The 19,899-nt window shown below is 36.5% G+C and overlaps 2 protein-coding genes across 4 annotated transcripts; one reads left to right on the plus strand and one right to left on the minus strand.

Moving 5' to 3' along the window:
• Positions 1-1,412: 1,412 nt before the first annotated feature.
• On the minus strand, positions 1,413-8,942 carry LOC141843315 (N-terminal acetyltransferase B complex catalytic subunit NAA20). The gene is made up of 6 exons (XM_074731384.1): positions 8,739-8,942; positions 8,466-8,556; positions 6,838-6,970; positions 4,226-4,295; positions 1,766-1,826; positions 1,413-1,683 (listed from the first exon to the last, which is right to left on the minus strand). Exons 1-6 carry the CDS (start codon positions 8,814-8,816, stop codon positions 1,592-1,594), a joined length of 525 nt encoding a protein of 174 aa, XP_074587485.1. The 5' UTR covers positions 8,817-8,942; the 3' UTR covers positions 1,413-1,591.
• A 5,943-nt stretch (positions 8,943-14,885) lies between these two features.
• On the plus strand, positions 14,886-19,797 carry LOC141842971 (histone deacetylase 6-like). Of its 3 annotated transcripts, none has more exons than XM_074730977.1 (6): positions 14,886-15,504; positions 17,707-18,147; positions 18,228-18,370; positions 18,913-19,003; positions 19,101-19,246; positions 19,366-19,797. In XM_074730977.1, exons 1-5 carry the CDS (start codon positions 14,896-14,898, stop codon positions 19,206-19,208), a joined length of 1,392 nt encoding a protein of 463 aa, XP_074587078.1. In that variant the 5' UTR covers positions 14,886-14,895; the 3' UTR covers positions 19,209-19,246; positions 19,366-19,797. The 3 variants fall into 3 exon arrangements, with proteins under 3 accessions (XP_074587078.1, XP_074587079.1, XP_074587077.1); XM_074730978.1 differs by having other exon boundaries at positions 19,101-19,224; XM_074730976.1 differs by lacking the exon at positions 19,366-19,797 and having other exon boundaries at positions 19,101-19,314.
• Positions 19,798-19,899: the final 102 nt, after the last annotated feature.

Here is a 19,899-nt window from a genome sequence, read left to right on the forward strand (position 1 = left end):
AGATGATGGGAGAAGGACGTTCACACACAAGGATGCTCCTATGCTATCAATCAACTGTGGGAAGGAACAAGAAGGGTTTACCCGAGAAGGTACTCTCGATCACTTCGGGAGTGTTCCAAGTCCACACACTTCCGAGCCACGTACTTCTGAGTTCACACATTTCAGAATTCATGCACTTCGTGTCCATCCACTTTAGAGTTCATGCACTTCCGAGTCCATACACTTTCTAGTCTGCACATTTCAGAGTCCACACACTTTCGAGTCCATGTACTTCCAAGGTCGTACACTTCTAAGACCATGCAATTCAGAGTCCACATATACTTAGTCTTTCCGAAAATGTACTCAAAGAGATTGTCCACATATACTTAATCTTTTTTTTTTTTGCAGAAAAGAGATTGTTCTCAATCTATCATTCTGAGTTCACGAGCACTTAATCTTTCTAGAAATATACCCAAATTGATTATTCCCAATCCACCATCTTCCCAAATCCATAGACACTTAGCATTTCTAGAAATGTACCTAAAGAAATTGTTCTCAATTCGTCATTCAAAATCCACACATACTTGACATTTCCAGAGATATACCCAAAGGGATTGTTCCCAATCCACCATTCTAGTTTCCGAGATATACCCAAAGGAATTATTCTCAATCCTCCATTATATTCTGAGTCTATAGACACTAAACCTTTCATGGAATATACCCAAAGGAGTTGTTCATAATCCACCATTCTAAATCCACGAGCAACACCCAGGAATATGCCCAAAGAAATTATTCCCAATCCACCATCTTCCCGAGTCCATGAGCACTTCAGAGGCCATGAAGAACTGGTCTTCATGTCTTCAAGTCATGTCTTCTTGCAGTCTTGCACGGATCCACACAAGCAAACCTTCCGAGACTATCATGGTGGAGACTGTGAGGCGCATCAAAAGGATAGACCTTTATTTTTTCAAGAGGTGAGCATGACACTCCACGTTAAGGCGGAGGCGCCATGAGGCATTCATGCCCCTTACTGGACCATGTTACACATCGTTGAATTCATGAGGCATCACAAGGGTTGGACAGATTCTGCCACAATCCCCCTCTCCACCATCTGCTGCAGCCACTTAGTCAATCGGCCTATCGCCTCTCCGCTTTCCTCCCTGCGTCATCTTGGTTCCCCAACCACAGAACCTCCACCGTTGCTGCCGCACCCTCGACCAACCGCTTGTCCACCCATCTCCATGCTCAGCTTCCCTTTGCCTACTCATCCCCTGAAGCTGCAGTCCAAGTAGTAGAAGCCGCACAACAAGATGCCCGCGCAACAATTTCAAGCTCTTGGCCCAGGTCTGGAGCAGGGTGATGATCTCCAGCAGAAGCATCGATGCAGAAAAAGCCTCCTCCCATTCATGAAGACAAAATGTAGCGGCAAGCAGTTTACTATTGAATCAAATTCGACCACTAAAAGAAGCAAATAACGCACAACTTAGTCGTTTCTCACACAAATAACTTAAAAGCATAATTCAAATTTGGTCGAGCAATAACTTAAATTGTTACAAACACAACGATTTACCAATTATTACCAAACAACAAGTACATCACTTGTGGAAGTAACTTAATCATATTCAAGTTCATCTGGAGTTATTGGACGTTTAAGGGGTATAATAGACTTCTTATCGACATCTCGAGATAGAGCCTTTCGCATATCTAAAACAAGTAGAGATTTGCATTGTCATAATCAATTCGAATAACGGAACTATTATGTTACCTCAAAATTGAAGTTGCTTACCCAGTCCATCTTCTTCTCCAGAGTAATAGTGAAGCACTCGCCTGTATATCACATAGCCAAGCTGTACAAGGATAGACAAACGCAGTGACTAGTCAGTTCATTATTAATTATTATTTCACTCAAACCAATCAGCATCAATTTTTCAAAACCAAATAACATAGTAATCCATTCAAAGGAAATTGTGAATAGAGATCTAAACAATAAAATATATTTATTTTTTGTTCATTAAACCAAATTTTAGTCAGCAACATTAGCTTGGACATGACTCAAACAAGCTATGGATTAAGCAGATGAAATTTGCTCCCTAGGTGCATAAGCTTAAGAAGTCATGCGCTTATGAAAAAGTGTTTTAAATGATGGTTTGAGATTCTAGCAAGGGTTAAAAACATTGAGTTCTCACAAAACAGGAGATCATCAAGCATTTAATCCACAAGCTGCCCTGCAAAATTTCCCCAAGTAACTTCCTAATCATCAATCACTCATGGAGGAAGGAAACACCATTCTATGGGGGAGAGATAAGAGGGAAAGACCTAATGAGATGAGGATTAGGAAAGGAATGTGAGTAAGAGAGTGAGAGGGATAGAGTAAAAGAAGAGAAAGGACGACAAAAAATTAGGAATAGAGATTTGATCAAGAATAAATTCAAAAAAGAAAAACAAAAGATATTCTTCTAACTTAAAAAAGAGTTAGCTGAGTGTCCTGGTCAACTTTCCATCCATTTCCATCACATTCATTTGCTGAAGATCGCTTGTTAGTGATTGCATAAAAAAATGTGTCCAATTGTAAAAAATCAGGCTTGATTTCTGCTAATTAAGTAGGTGCAACTCTAATAGAAGTTACAATGAGAAAAAAAATAAGTTGAGATGATATAGACGTTCAAAATGACAAATGAATTCTATAATTGAAACTTAAGAGTTGGATCTATTAGTAGAGTAAAGATGCAAGAGGTAGAGAGGGGTCAAGGCAAACATCGATAACAAAGATTAATTTAATTAATTTGAAAATAATGATGATATAGCCTTATATAGAGCTTAATCGAGGATTAAGTTCTTATAGCTAACCCAAAATAATTTGGATGAGGGATTAAAATACCATTCTCTATGTCAGTTGGCATAGACGAGACATCGACACATCTTGTTCCATCCACCGACTGACAAACAAAACTTATTTGAGGCAAGAAACTCTTCTTAGGCTTAAGCAATAAAAGAAAATAGTGACGTCGACTATGATGGCCAAATCTCCACAATCGCAAGTATCTGAGATGGTGAAGAAACTTTCATGACATCTCTGAGACGACGACCCTATACAAGATGATGGTGAAGCTTCCGTAATCGGTTCAATATGACAACAAAGCTTCCTTGACCTATTTGAGACTTCCATAACCTTTGAGACAACAATGAAACTTTTGTGAGCTTCAGCGAGCTTTCACGACATAGATCGAGTTGCCTGTTCCGAGTATGAGTGAGCAGAACTACCTATATCTTGGGCCGATGTTGCGCACCGAGACCCATTAATTGTTGGGTTTGCTATGGGCTGGGTTGTGGACAATGCCTAGAGGAATCGGGCTGCCAAGGAGTGGGTTGCTCTCCCAACTTCACAGGTTGGACTAATAAGACATATCACAGACTGGACCATCTACTCTAGATTGGAGCTGGAGGTGACCTGCTTCACTTAGATGGCCGAGTATGTATGTAGTGGGTCGGGCCCATTAGCTATGTAGCTTGATTGAGGTTGGTGGATGATGGCTTCCCATTTGTCATGTGGGATGGTTGATGTTGGTGTATGGATGTACCTTTTCTTGGATAGATAATATTTTTTACTTATCCAAAAAAAATGAAACTTTTGTGAGCAATCTAAGATGATGGCAAAGCTTCCACAGCTTCCATGGCCTTCCTAAGACAAGGAAGTTGCTCAAGGCTTCTGTAAGCTGTCGAAGACTTTACGAGCTTTTGCAAGGTGACCGCATGATGAGGTTAGGCTGTTAGAGTTAGGACAAATATGGCCAGATGGCCACAATTATGGTGATTCTTCATTTCTATTCCCACATATTTTACAATTATTAATCAAAAAGAAAAATGATTCACAAGTATAAATCACATTTCTACCCTCATACACAAGATGGAAACTACCACTTAGTAAAGGAGAGTCAACATGACACACTACAGATAGATTTCTCTATGTAGCAAGTATTAAAACCTTCCCTGTTTCTCATCGTTCTCACTGCACCAAATGATACATTTCTATCACTACATTCCTTTTTTTCCTACTTAGGGAACAAAGCGATAATCTTCAAGCACCATAGAAATATCAATAGGCTAAATGCTGAAACACTACAGATTCAGATCAAGCAACAACTTCAAGTGTCAAATCAGAATAATCAAGGTTTTGAAAGCAAAACAGACTGAAATAAAACAGAAAAGCTGTAGCCAAACAAAAAAATTAATTTGATAGTATCCACACCTTTTCATACATTTTTATGGCTGGCATGTTGGATGCCCTTACAAAAAGATCAACAAAGTACGCTTTGTCCCTGCATAAGATATACAATACCTGAACAAATCACTAGGAACACAATAGGCTGTTAACATCCAGCCATCTGATAGTTCTAACATTCTTGGAAGTATAATAGCGAAATTGGAAAGAAACAAATGAAAAGAATTCTAGGGAAAAGGAGTGTCAACACCAGTTCTGATGAGATCTATGGAACCAGTTTTTTTATTGTATCCAGAACCTAAATTGGCATATTAAAGTATATTGACGATTTCTTATTCTTGGGCAATAAGAGATAAGGGTCAATAATTTGTGTGTAAAAAATGAATGTTGTATTTAGTAATTCCCTTGGTGTTGTTTTGTATTGTGGCATATTAAGCAAATTTCTCATTCAAATAATTTAAAGTGCAAATGGTCACTCCAAAATTGCATGAGATTAGTAGGCACACAACCATGATCTTAGAATTTCATCATACGAGAAACCTGGAAAAAGCTTATTGAGAATGTTCGCAATCTATTTCACTGATTTGCAGATAACAAAAAGAATAGAATTATAATGCAAGAGGATGAAGTTGGCAAAGAAAATAGAAACTTGGTAAAAGATAGTAATCTTTTGAGGCAAATGTTGACTGATCTGTGTTGAAAATATAAATAAGACATAACCATAGACATACTGAACGGATAGTCATTCATCCCTTTCTGCACCATGCTACTTTGAATTTACAGCTAGACATTTTCTCTTATATGGACAAAAGAAAGTGTATAATTTCTGTTTTAGTTCAGCAATTTTCTAGGAACCGCAATATAGAAATCAAGAAAATAAATAAAACAGGACATGAAAAGAAAACATTGCACTTGAATGCAGAGGGTTAGTTAAACTTATTCTAGAGGCTTCTTGTCAGTATATGCTGTTGCCTTTTATTTCAATTAGTTCTCCTAATTATGCTTAATTCACATAATATCATTGGGGATTCATGCATAACCAAAAGAAATTATTCTTGACAAGATGAACAAGGCTAAATTATCATTTTATCTGATCTTTGCTTCTTTGTTGTTTATTTTATAGTGTTTCTTATTACTTCAAAAGATCAATCATTCAGTACCGGTCACTAAATTTTGAATCAGCACAAGTCAAAATTGAGGCAGTAAGAGCTCTAGCAAGCAATATAACAATTCTAACAACTCAATTTGCAAGCTAGGAAGAAGATACTACTGTTTTTTCTCCAACTAAAAGTAGCAGATGCCGTAGTGTAATTGCAACTCAGAAGGCAACACCAAATTTGGAAATTTTTTAGGCAACCATAATGACATGAATGGAAGACTCCAATCCTAAATTATCCATTTCAGAACCATACTAATTCAAGTTTCCTTAATTGTTCTCAGAAAAAAAAGTAAATTATATATTCTTAAAGATACCCATTTACTGATCAATTTCAAGAATACATGTTAAAAAAGAAGTTTTGGAGACGTGACAAGAAATTTCAAGAGACATGACAACCAGACTAGTTATGTGTTAGAAGAATGTAAGACCGTGCAAACTTTAAAAGCATCAAACTCACCACGAAAGAAACCTTAGAATCAAATAAAGGATGTCTCAAGAATGTGATAGCAAAAAGACAATAATGAATGAGGCGTGACAATAAGTCTGCAAGCTAAGCTACACTTATTTGTTGTAACCAATATAAAAACTGAAAGGAATATGCAAGGAAATATTCAAAATAAGAAATATTTGTTGTCACCTACTCCATCATGTTCTTAGTAATATGTGCTTTCATTGAAACAAAATTAATGTAGGGAAAGCTAAGTTCCCTCTTAGGCAAGTCATTGTAAATATGCAATCCAGAAACCCTAAGTAAAACTAACTTTGGATGAAAATAAATCAAGAAAGAATAGAGTAATATTATGCAATATAAACTGGATTGTCTAGGTAAATATCAGTAAGAGAAAAACATTTGAAACTATTTACTGCCAGTTAGAAATTCAATTATATCCACTGCTATGTTATGATGGCATCTTCCGATAAGGATAAATTTACCGTCTCATAACATTCTCAAAATACTCGAATATATGAAGAAAGTAAGGGATCTTCCATATATATCATCATATGAACCTCAATCTATCTAAATAAATATTTTACAATCATTTGTGAATTGTGATTGGAATTTTCTTCATGTTAGATCTCTCTTTTAAATTAAAAGAATTCTACAAAGCAAAATGTTCAAGATAAATGTTGGTATCCATATTTGTCTAAGCTAAAATCCTACATAAGTATAAAACTCTGTCAACTAGATAAGCCATATTAACAGCAAAAGTCAAAGCATAGTGGATATAAATGAAGTCATGTTTATTCATATTCCAAGCATAGAATTTCTAGCCAGATTCATAATATATTGAATTATTAACCTTGATGTGATGTAGTGCATATGATGCAATTCCATTAATATCCAGCAATTTAAAAGCATAAAGCACACATAAGAGATATCAAGCAGGACAGCACCATACATGCATGCAGTTTAGCAGAAAAAACAACAGACATATAATATTAAACACTAAAAAATATTTAAAAAAAAAGTAACTAGTACATTTTGTCACTAATGTTCTCCAACAAATGCATAAGCTTCTTTGCTAGTTGTTGCCTTCGGTACTGGGGAGCTACAGTAACTGCAGTTACATGGCCATGCCAAGATTCACCTTGTCCTTCAACTTTGCCCATAACTGAAACAAGCACATTAGTAAATGACTATTATTAGGTAGATAATGGATTATCAAAATGCAAAAACGAAATCAACAACCTTGTTAATGCTTACTCTAAAGACATCATCATACCACAATCAATTTTCAGGGAACACTAAGGAAAAGAATGCAAATGTGACAATAGTTATATAAAAACAAATATTAAAAGGGGTAAAACTGTTAAGAATTTCCCAATTTAAATAGTGTTTTATCAAATTAGAGAATAAGAATGTTTAAAAAAAAATATTATTTCTATTACGAATACCTAAAAAGATACTAGGACCTTGCCCAGGCTGTGAAGGTTTTCCCACAGTTATTTTACTCCTAAGAAGCTGGGAAACACTAATGCATTAAATTTCCTATTCAATGGTCAAAGGAAATCAAATTTTATTGGTTAAATCATCAATCAAATATTTCCATGCTGGCTGATTGGATGATTTGAAGGTTGCTGTTAACAAGGTCTGATATTTCTTTCTAACCCAAGATTGCAGTCCTCTTCCATTCTAGGACAACTTTAACATAAGAGAGTAGCAAACCTAATTACTCCTAAGTCATAGAATCTCTAGAATCTTCCTATCAATACATTTCCTCATTAATCCTTTGAATTTTGTTAACAATTGTCTCATTTTCACTGTCTTTCTTCACTACTATATCATGTTTACCAATGTTCAGCATCATCAATTCAATATAATATGTTGCATATGGTGTCCAAAACAATGTTGGATGTTCTTGCTCCAATAACTCTCCAGTTGCCTTGAAGTTGGCACCATTTTTGTGACCACTCCTATCTTTTCTATACTATCTTTTCTACCCCTCATATCATTTCATTTCTTAATTGACAAAATAAATGACATTTGTGCAATGCCATCAATCTAAAATATGAACTTATGTATTTTTATTATTAATCTATCATAGTATGCTACAAATAGAATACACATTCACATTAGGATATCAAAACTAAAGTAAATAAAAAATAAAAATTCAACACTTGATAATTTCCATTTAAATTTTGGATCCACGAATTGATACAATTCACGATTTTTACTGAAATAATCCTCAATATTAACCTTGATTTATCAATGCTAGTCTCCACTACACATGTCATTTGCAGTAGACAATAGCCTCATGTCTAACCATTACAAGACATCCGTAAATAATAATCTTCAAATATACTGTGAATTGGTAATCTTTCATAATCATGAGCAGTATCATTAGCTATCCAGAGTCTCTTGGAAATTTACAGGTTTGATCATATATGGCATATCTCCAGGTGCTTAATACTGATAATCTTCACACTGATCCGTTCCTAATCTTAATATACAAATCATTGTATAGTTTGACATCCATCTCATGGTATATTTAGCACTAATTTATTTAGTTATGAAAGATAACAAGAGCATTCATCTTCGAAAAGCACTGTTACAGTTTGGTATCGCAAAGAAGTAATAAAGGAGATCAACAGAAACAGAGAACTTACTATATCCCATGATGTGATTACCAGGAGCCACTGCAACATTAAAGTAATCCGGCCATCGAGCCAGGTAAGTCATGTAGAATGACATGTTGAACTGGTAAAATTCAAGCGCAAGAGGTTAAATTAAAATTGAATTAAAAGAATCAAGTAAAAGAAATTTTTGTATATAAATATGTATCGATCTGTGATCAATAAAGCTATCAATTTTCTTTTCAATTTTTTGTATATGTATAAAAGAAAGAATGCGAACGAGAAAAGTTAAGCATGTGAGCTTACTGTCTCCGTCAGATGATCAAGGTTCACAGAAGCAAAGCGAAGGAGATCGTTACAGCAAAATCGGCGAATGGTAGTCATCTGCAAAGCGGAGTGAGGGCGGAGGTAACACGGACGGCGATGGCGAACTAGAGACGCGGAGGACTTATCGAAATCCCAAATATGAAGACTGGATCGAGGCCTGATTAGCAGAGATTTTAGGGTTGCCACAATTACGCAAATATAGACGACGTTTAACTGAATAAATTAAGCATTTAAAATATTTTTTAGAGGATTAATAATAAATCTTAGTTAGGTCTATTTGTAATACTTTAAAATTTCATATTAAAATTTTTAACTTCTATTTTTTACGGGAATATTAAACATTTACAAAATAAAGAGCTTATAGAATAATTAAAATCGTTGCATAGGTCTTAAATATCATCACACATAATCCTCTAAAATTAGAGGGAAAAAAACCTTTGTTAGTCATTAATACAATTACAAACTTGCAAAAATATTATTTAAAATGAAAACCATTACATTTACAATGGAAACCATTGCAAATGAACTTTTTTTTTTAGTGATGATTTCAACCACTACTAATATTAGAAAAATAATTAATTTTTTAAATATTAAATTTTTTTTTACATAATTTAGCCGACTCCACTTAGTGGGATAAAAAATATTAAATATGTATTTTTTTACATCATATTCATTGGGATGATAGGTTGTCTGCTACAAATGCTTCTTGATTTACTCTAGTAGCTGATGATAAATTTTTATGGAATCGGATCGGTCATCTCTAAAATTATTCGATATAAATTAGATATTTAATGTCAACTAAAAAAATAAATTAATTAAAACATTAACATTAAATTTACTTTCATAAAGATCTCAATAACATTGAGAATAATGATTATAAAGAGTTCGATAGTACAAATGCATACAATGAAAATAAGTTCAATACAAATGGAGAAAATAAAGGCTACAAATTAATTTAAGGGGAGGAGAACATTGGTACCTAAGAGATATTCATGTTAGTCAATGGTGACTGATGGCGTCCTTTTCGCTTACTCGGACTTCTCTCCTAAATACCTTCTAAGTTAAGATTACTATGAACTACTAGCTAGCTAAGCTCCGATGGCAGGCGAGGAAATGTACGTCAAGGTTAGCCGATTTTACCGGTGCAACCACTCCGATGTTTAAGTCAGAATCAGGGTGCAGTAAGGGAAATTCGCATAGATGTTGAAAAGAGAGAGAGACAAAGCATAACGAAGAAGAGTTACCTCCGTATGTGAGAAAATGATTATACCTTCGTAACATACCCTCGTTGATTGTTATATAGCTATCAATTTCAACCAAAAATTAGATAAGGTTGTTTTATTATGGGCTTTAATCTAACTTTAAGCCTAATTTTTTTAAAAAAATAGATATGTTTACAATTTAGTATCAAAGAAAATTAATGGATTTTTTTATTGTATTTTGATGGTTGGCCCATCGGGCCAAATTATTTAAGTGGGTCATTTAAGTGGATCGGATTGAAAATTTATCAATCCATCGTCTAGCGTGTTGGGTTGCAAAGGTGCAAACATAGTCCCACATCTAAAACACATGGGAAAGATCATGGGTTTAAAAAGGATGGAAAGTATCTCCATTGGTATGAGGCCTTTTGGGAAGAGCCCAAGAACAAAACCATGAGGGCTTAGGCCCAAAGTGGACAATATCATGCTATTGTGGAGATACAGACATCCTTGGGGACCCTACAATTGGTATCAGAGCGAGGCCGCTCTTCACCGGACTAACCGCCGGATGAGCCATGATCCGGATCTAACCATGTGGGTTGAACCTTAAAAACAAAGGAAGTAGAGGCTCCCGTGTTTGAATCAAGAGGACCAGACACCAGGCAGGAAGTCCTAGTAGGTCGGGTAGACCGAGGGGCATGAAGTCCTGGTTGCGACTGGGCAGGAAGTCCTAGTAGGTCAGGGTGGACCGAGGGGCATGAAGTCCTGGTTGCGACTGGGCAGGAAGTCCTAGTAGGTCAGGGTGGACCGAGGGGCAGGAAGTCCTGGTGGGTCGAGATTCAGACATCAAACGGAGGCTTTCCGTTTGAGGGGGGGTCTGTGGTCCTTTGTTTGAGGGGGGGATTGTTGGGTTGCAAAGGTGCAAACATAGTCCCACATCTAAAACACATGGGAAAGATCATGGGTTTAAAAGGATGGAAAAGTATCTCCATTGGTATGAGGCTTGGGAAGAGCCCAAGAACAAAACCATGAGGGCTTAGGCCCAAAGTGGACAATATCATGCTATTGTGGAGATACAGACATCCTTGGGGACCCTACATAGCGGGCCTAAACAGGTCAAGACAAGCAAGTCGCGCGTTTAAGCGGGCCAACCCATGGCGGGCTCGAGTTAGCCCACGGGCCTAGGAAAAAATAAATAAATAAATTCAAAAGAACTAATAAGTTACAACTTACAAGCTACAATTTATAATACAAACCCTAAACTCAGATCCAATGGCTGAGATAAATGTAAGCGGGAAACTCTTACTCTCTATTTCTCTTCGCCTCTCCAACTCATACATTAAAGCCCTAGTTCCAACCGTCCTTATCCCATTCGGTCGTTCCCTCCCATCCGCCTTGCTAGTCGTCATTTGCCTCTGCGTCCTCCACGCCTCCTATTGAATCGCATAAATTGAGAACGACAAACGAGCGTCTTCCTCTCCCCTGCGGCGGAATCCCGTTTATCCCTGCGGTGAGGATTTCCTTTCTCATCCGCCATAGCCCCTAGCCTCTCCAACTCATACATTAAAGCCCTAGTTCCAACTGTCCTTATCCCATTCGATCGTTCCCTCCATCCGCCCCCCCCCCCCCCTGCGCCCTCCCCCCCCCCCCCCCCCCCATGAATCCATTCCCCCCTCCCCCGGCATCTGGCAATCCCTTAATCTCTAAGAATGAATCCCATCAATTGGTGAAACTAAGGCAATGCCCTTCCCCGTAGTGGCCAACTATAGCTTTCTAATTTACCTCCTTACAGATAATCGTGGGGCTGACCCTGTGAGATTGCTAAGGTGACGAATTCCACTTTTTTACTGAAGTGGTTCACATGGCCTTTTGTCCCTTGTCTTTTGCCTGTGTCCTGCATGATTTTATGAGCCGAGCATGGCAAGACATTAGACAAACTACCATGCTTGTTATTTCTTTCTCTCCCCATGCACACATAAACCTAGTTTCCTTTTTGTTTCACTGTTTGCTTGATTATCAAGCTTGGAATCCCTGCAATTAGCACCAATCTTTCCCCAATGGTGAGCAAAACTTGTTTGCTTGTAGAATTTCACCAATTGATTTGATGCTTGAAATGATTGGTATTTTAAGTGTAATTATGTGAACTGTGAAGTTTGAATTTTTTTATAGGAATTTATATACGTATAAACTATACAAATTAGATTGTTTGTTTTTAAATGTCAATTAAGATCTATTATGCCCTCAATATGAAAATATAGAATATTTTAATATTTATTATACAATAATATTTCATCATCTAGTTCTCTCTTTTGGTGCTTAACATATATTTGAGAAGACATGCTTTAGAAGAGCCAAGTTTTATTTTTTTTTGTTGAGATCTAGAGGGGTAACACAAAAAATAAGTTTATGTTGTTCCGCTATGGAACATTTTTTGTGTTTGATGTAATGAACTTCTACGTTGTGGCGTCATCTTAAAATTTTTGACAAATTAAAGTTCTATGATGTAGCACAAATGATTCTTGATCAAGATGGGAAGATAAGATCTAAGAAAATAGACCAAAAGATTTCACTTGAATTATTAGCTTGTGCAATCATAATACATGATTTATCATTTTTATTTGTTAAGTATGAAGGTATTAGAGCTTGGATGAAGTACATAAGTCCTGATGTTGCTTGTATTTCTAGAAATGCTCTTGTTTCTGATATCAACCGAATCTACTTGAGGGAGAAAGAGAAACTCAAGTATGTTTTGGCTACTATACATAATAGAGTTTGTTTAACTTCAAATTTGTGGACGGCATGCACTAGTGAGGGTTACATTTGCTTGACTGCCCATGTTGTTGATATGACTGAAAATTAAACAATAAAATACTTAGTTTTTCTCATATGCCTCCTCCACACTCGGGAGTTAAATTAGCTGCAAAATTATTTAAATGTTTGGAGTGGGGCATTGAGAAAAAAGTTCTCTTTGACATTGGATATGCATGTAGTAATGACAACATGCAAGTTCATTTGAAAGAGAAACTTTTTTTACATGATAGCTTATTGTGTGATGGTGAGTTTTATCATGTTCATTGTTTTGCTCATGTATTGAATCTTATTGTCCAAGAAGGTTTGAAAGTTGTTGCTATAGCTTTGAATAAAATTAAAGAGTTGGTCAAGTATGTTAAAGATTTAGAGATTATGATGAAAAAGTTTGAAGAATGTGTACAAGCAGTTGGTAACATTGATACTAATATTGGCTTACGATTGGATGTGTCTACTCATTGGAATTCAACATATTTAATGTGGATAGTACCATCAAATATAAAAAACCTTTTGCTTCTCTTCAATTCAATGACAAAAATTATAAATATTGCCCTTCAAGTGAAAAGTGAAAAAGAGGAGAGAAAATTTGTGAGTTCCTTGAACCATTTTATGACACTACTAATTTAATCTTTGATTCTTTTTATTTTACATCAAATTTGTATTTTATACAAGTTTGGAAGATTAAATTTCTATTAAGGGGAAACTTATCAAATAAAGGCGAAGTGATAAATTATATGTGTAAAAAAATGATGAAGAAGTTTGATAAGTATTGAACTTAATATAGCATGGTGCTCGCATTTGGGGCTATTCTTGACCCACGAATAAAACTTTCGATGTTAAAGTTTTTTATTCAAAGTTGAAAGTTTTTTTAAAAGAAGATGGAACTGTGAAAACAAAATTCTATAAGCTTTTTGACCAGTATTCTAATACTAACAAGACAAGTTCTTCACAACCACATTCTTCTTCTATACCACACATACACATCCGCAAAGTGGAGGAGAAGTTATAGGAAAGAACAAAAGAATCTTTGATAGAAGTACTTTAATATTTTTTTTCTTGTATTCTCAATTAGTTTATATGTGCTTATTATTACTATTCCAATTAATATAGGAAATGATGACATATGAGAGTCAACCAATTAAAAGTGTTGGAAAATCTCAATTGGATCTCTATTTGGAGGAGCCAAAATTTGAATTCGCATATTATCAACATTTGGATGTTTATTGAAAGAATCAAAAGCATCGGTATCCAACCCTTGCACTAATGACATGTGATGTTTTAGTTATTTCTATAACTACTGTTGCATCAGAATCAACTTTTTCCATTGGTGCTCATGTGCTTATCAAGTATAGAAGTTGCATCCTTCATGAAAAAGTGCAAGCTCTTATTTGCACTCGTAATTGATTACATGGTTATACTATTAGTAATTTTGTTACTTTAGTTATGTTCTTGACTTAGTTAATATATTAGTTTATTTTATTTTTAACTATCTCCAACTTTGTGTATTTTATATGTAGATAAAGGTAATGAAGACAATGCAAGTATCAAAATAACATTGTGTAAGTAGGGATGTTGGGTTTTGGGTATGCAACCATCTCGCTATGGTGAGAGTTTTAGGTATGTTGTATGAAAAATTTATCTTAACTGACAACATGATCAATGTAATTTTGGTTGTGATATGCCGCGCATTGATAGATTGTTTATCAAAATTTCAATCATGAACAGTAGTGTCAGTATTGTATTTCATTTTACATTTTTCATGTAGTGTATCATTGCTCATGTTGTATATAGTTTATTTTATTTGACAAGTTAGGAATCAATGTAATTTTGATTGTGATATACCAGGCATTGATAGGATGTTTATTAAAATTTCGATCTTTGAACACTTAGTATTAGTATTGTACATTTTTTTCTTGATTCAGCAATATCTATCTTATCCAAATAAAATAAAAAAATAAATTTAAATAAAAAGCGAGTTATATATTTTTACTAACATTTTCTAAAATATGAAATTGGCGGCATTGACCTAATGTGGCTCCTATTTAACCCGAACCCTTGTCGCAACCCAATTCCGCCCTATTCTCTCCTTTCTCGAGCAGTTCGAGTTGAGCTAGCCAATTCGCGTCTGGATGACCTTGCCATCGGCAGCCGGCGGCGGCGACGGGGCGTCGCTCCCTTCGGCGTCGTGCTGGGACGGCCGGAGGCGGCGGGTGAGTTACTTCTACGAGCCCACCATCGGCGACTACTACTACGGGCAGGGTCACCCGATGAAGCCCCACCGCATCCGTATGGCCCACAACCTCGTCGTGCACTATGGCCTCCACCGCCTCATGGAGATCTCCCGCCCCTTCCCGGCCTCCGCTACCGACATCGTCCGCTTCCACTCCGAGGAGTACGTTGATTTCCTTGCCTCCGTCTCACCCGCCACCGCGGATCTGGCTTCCGCCCAAGGACAACTCGCATTCGACTCCGCCTCGGCCTCTGCCTCGGCGTCCGCCCGGCATCTTAAGCGGTTTAACGTCGGAGAGGACTGCCCTGTATTCGAGGGCCTCTTCGAGTTCTGCCAGGCCTCAGCCGGTGGCTCCATCGGCGCCGCCGTTAAGATCAACCGTGGAGACGCCGACATTGCCATCAACTGGGCCGGTGGACTGCATCACGCCAAGAAGTGCGAGGCCTCCGGATTCTGCTACGTCAACGACATTGTCCTCGGCATCCTTGAGCTCCTCAAGTACCACAGAGTAAGCCGACAGTACATTTGCTTCCGTTACTCTTCCATAGTAGATTATGTGTTTTCATCCTCACTTCATGTTGATGATCACTGTTTATTATTTTTGTCTCCATGAAACTTACAAGTAGCAATTGTGGCAATTCAGTTTTATTTATTTTGGTTCCTTTTCATTTGTTTTCTTGGTTCTTCAGAAGCAATGTTATTTATGTTTTGTCTCACATAGCCTCTCCATCGTACTTTGCTAGCCCTGCTACTTTGGTTAGGTCCAAAGTATTACATATTTTGGTAAGAGTATGATGGTGATACACAACTGGAAAATGGTACATCAATATTTGAGAAGATTATTATACTCTGCAGGAAGGAGAGACAAACATACAGGACAACATTGACAATAAAGCCACAAAGAGTGAATGATAGAATTTGAGGCTTGACTTATATTCCTGGAAACAAATCTGGTAGGATTCCATGCTCGCAAGGTGTGTTAGGATTCCATGCTAGCAAGGTGTGCATCATCAAAATAGATTCCATGCAAGAGTTCATACGGTTATAGCCATGCAATGGAGTTATAGTCAAACAATGCATGACAATCTGTGCATAGTCGGCCATCACCCACTGGCGTAGATTGAGACATTATAATGCACTACTACTTACTAAGGTATTGATCATGAGGGCACTTTGTGGTGACCAATTTGGATCTTGTAGGAACAAGGTGCTCTTAGAATCTTGAAACATTAATTGTCCTGACAGAAACTAGATAGTAAGGATTACAGTTATGTATTTGAATAGGGGCCCACATCCAATGATATCTAGTGTAGGAGGTGCATTAGTTGGTACCGAAGTGGCAGACTTGCATCACATAGTGTAGGAGGTGCACTATCTCAGGAAATTTTGAAAAGTGGTTGAAAGTTCAGTTCTCACACAAGAATGTTGGATATATTGCTTGATGGGAATCACAGAAAAGAAAATTCTTTGATTTAGTTGAAGACTTGAAGTAGTTTTCTATTTAATGTTGGGTATCCTGGACAATCCGAGTAAACTTCTTTGCTTCCTTGATAGACTTAAAATTATGGGCTTCCTTGATGGGAATCACAGAAAAGAAAATTCTTTGATCTGGTTGAAGACTTGAAGTAGTTTTCTATATTAATGTTGGGTATCCTGGACAATCTGAGTAAACTTCTTTGCTTCCTTGATAGCCTTAAAATTATGGGGTTCGGAGCAAAATTTTAGCATCTTTTGAGCTTACAAGAGGCAATTAAATGCTCAAGGGCTGAGTCAAGGTGACCAAAATGTAACCAATAAGTAGCATTTTGAATTGAAATACTTGGAAATGAGGTGTTAGGGTTGCATTGCAAGAGGCTTTAAGGGTCATGTCCAAACCGTGCATTCTACCTGACAAAGCTTCTTCAGTGAGGGAAATATTGGGTTTGCTTCTATCTGCAAGAAGGGATGTAAAAGGAGAAGTACCTCTTTATCCTACATATGGTGCAATCCTGATATCTATGTAGTTGCTGGTGAATTGCATCTATAAATGCAAATGACTATGAATTTGGGGAGTTTAGTAAAATGAGGTATCTAACAAATATGATAATGAATGAAATGATGTTGGTGGGCCATAAGCTTAATAGGAGAGAAGCTCACATATCATAGGGCTCAGATTGCATAAACAACTTCCGTTTGAAGTAAAAGTTCATTTGGTTTGGCTTTATTTTTCAGAATTGCTTATGAGACTTCTGTCACATCTCTTTTACACTCAAAGGCACAACTATGCTTCCCAGTGCAAAATTATATTATGACCTGCAAAATTACTGGGAAATACTTCTGTTTTTTGTACAACTAAGCTTTATCCATCCAAATCTTACATCCTTACGAGCTATAAGTCGAATTGGTTAGATGTACATCCTCATATTTGTATGCAGAGTATTGAGATTATAAGTAGTTTACATTTTACCTGGAGCAAACTTACTAATGCATCGGCCATTCATCCTGATTCTTACTATAGGTAGCTTCCTGGCTCCTTGTTTCTTTTGTCTATTTCTGGGAAGTTTGTGGCACATGGATCATAAGTCAATTATGCTATGCTAAAGTTTGTTTCTTATGTGTTGATCATTAATACAATAGAAGCTAATTGGTATATATATTGTTGTGATCAACATGACTGTATGCAGTATCCTTTTCAAAGTTGTGTAGTGTTGCTAACTTGTTCAATTGACAGCGTGTACTCTATGTGGACATTGATATCCATCATGGAGATGGTGTTGAAGAGGCTTTTTTCACAACTGAGAGAGTCATGACTGTGTCATTCCACAAATATGGGGATTTCTTTCCTGGAACTGGCCATATAAAGGATGTTGGGTTTGGGCAAGGAAAGTACTATGCTCTAAATGTTCCTCTAAATGATGGGATGGATGATGATAGCTTCCGGGCACTTTTTAGACCTACCATCCAAAAGGTTATGGAAGTTTATCAACCTGATGCAGTTGTTCTTCAGTGTGGCGCTGATTCATTGGCAGGGGATAGACTAGGTTGTTTCAACTTGTCTGTGAAAGGCCATGCAGATTGTCTACGATATCTAAGATCCTTCAATGTACCCATGATGGTTCTAGGAGGTGGTGGGTATACCATGCGCAATGTTGCTCGCTGCTGGTGCTATGAGGTTGTCTTTATATATCTATTGATCCACTAGAATCTACTAGCAACGAGCTGTTTATTGATGTTTGATGTAACTTCTTGCAGACAGCAGTTGCAATTGGAGTTGAGCCAGACAATAAGTTGCCTTATAATGAATACTACGAATATTTTGGTCCTGATTATAATCTTCATATTCAACCAAGAAGCATGGAGAACAAAAACTCTCCAAAAGAACTTGAAAACATTAGGTAAATGTCAGCTCTACTGCATCTGAAACTTCAACTTGCAGAAGTAATATACAAGTCAATTTGAGTCATCTTTTGCTATCTCTATGTACCTATTTGAATTTATTGGTTTATATACAAAAAGTTGTGTAGAATGTTAAGAAGGGCATCCTGATTTATTGGAAAAATGTTTTTTGTTAAATCAATTTTTGCAATCTAGTAAGTACAGTGTTTGGTAATTGATAAATGAGGAAAATAGGTTAAAATGGCACAAACACGTTGAAAGATGATTTGTAGAATTCATAGTAATTCTGTACTTTCAGTAGAATACTAAAGCACTTTTGTCAGGCATGGGACATTTATGGCAAATGATCTATGATGAGTTTTTCCAATTAATTTGAAGCTCTATCAAGCAGGCTCTCATTTAGTTGTATTTTGAGCATAACAGTTAAGATGTTACAATCATCGAGGACATTTTGAAACAGTTCCTAGACTCAAACTTTTGTTTCCTTATCCATTCGTTTATCTTTTTTTCTTTTAACTGATAATTGCATTTCCATTTGCAGAATTATGTTAATGGATTACCTTTCAAAAATTGAGCATGCTCCAAGTGTGCAGTTCCAGTCAAGAGTGCCAGATACCGAAGTGACTGAAGAGGTGAATCCCTTCTGTAATCAGATTTACTGGCATTTAGAGTTACCTATTATTTTTATTTAAAAGAAATATTTATTACCTTCAAATGGTCATCACACAGGATGATGGGGAAACAGACCATCGTAGGCAACCCAAACTATGGAGTGGCGAGTCTTATGATTCTGAATTTGAGGAAGACCAACAACCTGAAAATGAAAAAGTATCTTGATTATTGTCTGTCAGTAGTAAGTAGAATCTACTGCAGAGGTTCTCACATCTTTGCATATCTAACATTATAATTGCTTGTAAATGGAGTTTTTGTTTTTTGTCTTTTATGCTAATCTTAGTATGATTACAAATGTCTATCATTCAATTGATGGTGTTAGGTTCATCAAGGATTTGTACCATGTGATAATAACTAGCAACCTTCTAAAAAAGATTAGAACACTGATCTTTTGAAAAGGGGATGAAGGAGAATAGTATTGGGAAGCATCTTCAATATTGTGATCTCCTCTGCATCACAATTTCAGCATCTGAATTACCTCATCCACTTCGTGGTGTGTCTCATGGGAAGCTTCTGTTCTCTCTCCTCATTCAGCATATCTAAAGTTGCCTGATTTCCTCCTTGTTGCAATTTATTATATATATTACAACTCTTATGAACTTAAATAGATTATTTGTTCAACTCAGGCAAAAGGAAAACCATCACAACATTAGCTGTTTGTAATATGTTGGTACATGGTGCACCAACACTACACTTCAAATAAAATGAACAATGAAGGTGAAATATGATTATTTATCTTCATTGTTGAAGTGGAGATCCCAAAGTAATGTGTTTGTCCTCAAGCATGATCTTAGAAAATTCATTTTTTAAGCTATATCTATTACCTCTTGGCTCTAGATGAATCCCAAAGTTGTGC

Source organism: Curcuma longa, chromosome 12 (genome assembly GCF_044706935.1).
Source record: "Curcuma longa cultivar G26 ecotype Majalengka, Jawa Barat chromosome 12, ITB_CL_G26_1.1, whole genome shotgun sequence".
NCBI classification, from domain to species: domain Eukaryota; kingdom Viridiplantae; phylum Streptophyta; class Magnoliopsida; order Zingiberales; family Zingiberaceae; genus Curcuma; species Curcuma longa.

Excerpts from the sequence above, each read along its gene's own strand:
- LOC141843315 (XM_074731384.1), bottom strand. The coding sequence starts at position 8,816 with ATGACTACCATTCGCCGATTTTGCTGTAACGATCTCCTTCGCTTTGCT. Across the intron at positions 8,557-8,738 it reads TTGATCATCTGACGGAGACA|TTCAACATGTCATTCTACAT; the intron begins GTAAGCTCACAT and ends GAATTTTACCAG. Across the intron at positions 4,296-6,837 it reads GAGAACATTAGTGACAAAAT|GGACAAAGCGTACTTTGTTG; the intron begins GTACTAGTTACT and ends TATCTTATGCAG.
- LOC141842971 (XM_074730977.1), top strand. The coding sequence starts at position 14,896 with ATGACCTTGCCATCGGCAGCCGGCGGCGGCGACGGGGCGTCGCTCCCT. Across the intron at positions 18,148-18,227 it reads CTCGCTGCTGGTGCTATGAG|ACAGCAGTTGCAATTGGAGT; the intron begins GTTGTCTTTATA and ends AACTTCTTGCAG. Across the intron at positions 18,371-18,912 it reads AAAGAACTTGAAAACATTAG|AATTATGTTAATGGATTACC; the intron begins GTAAATGTCAGC and ends TTCCATTTGCAG.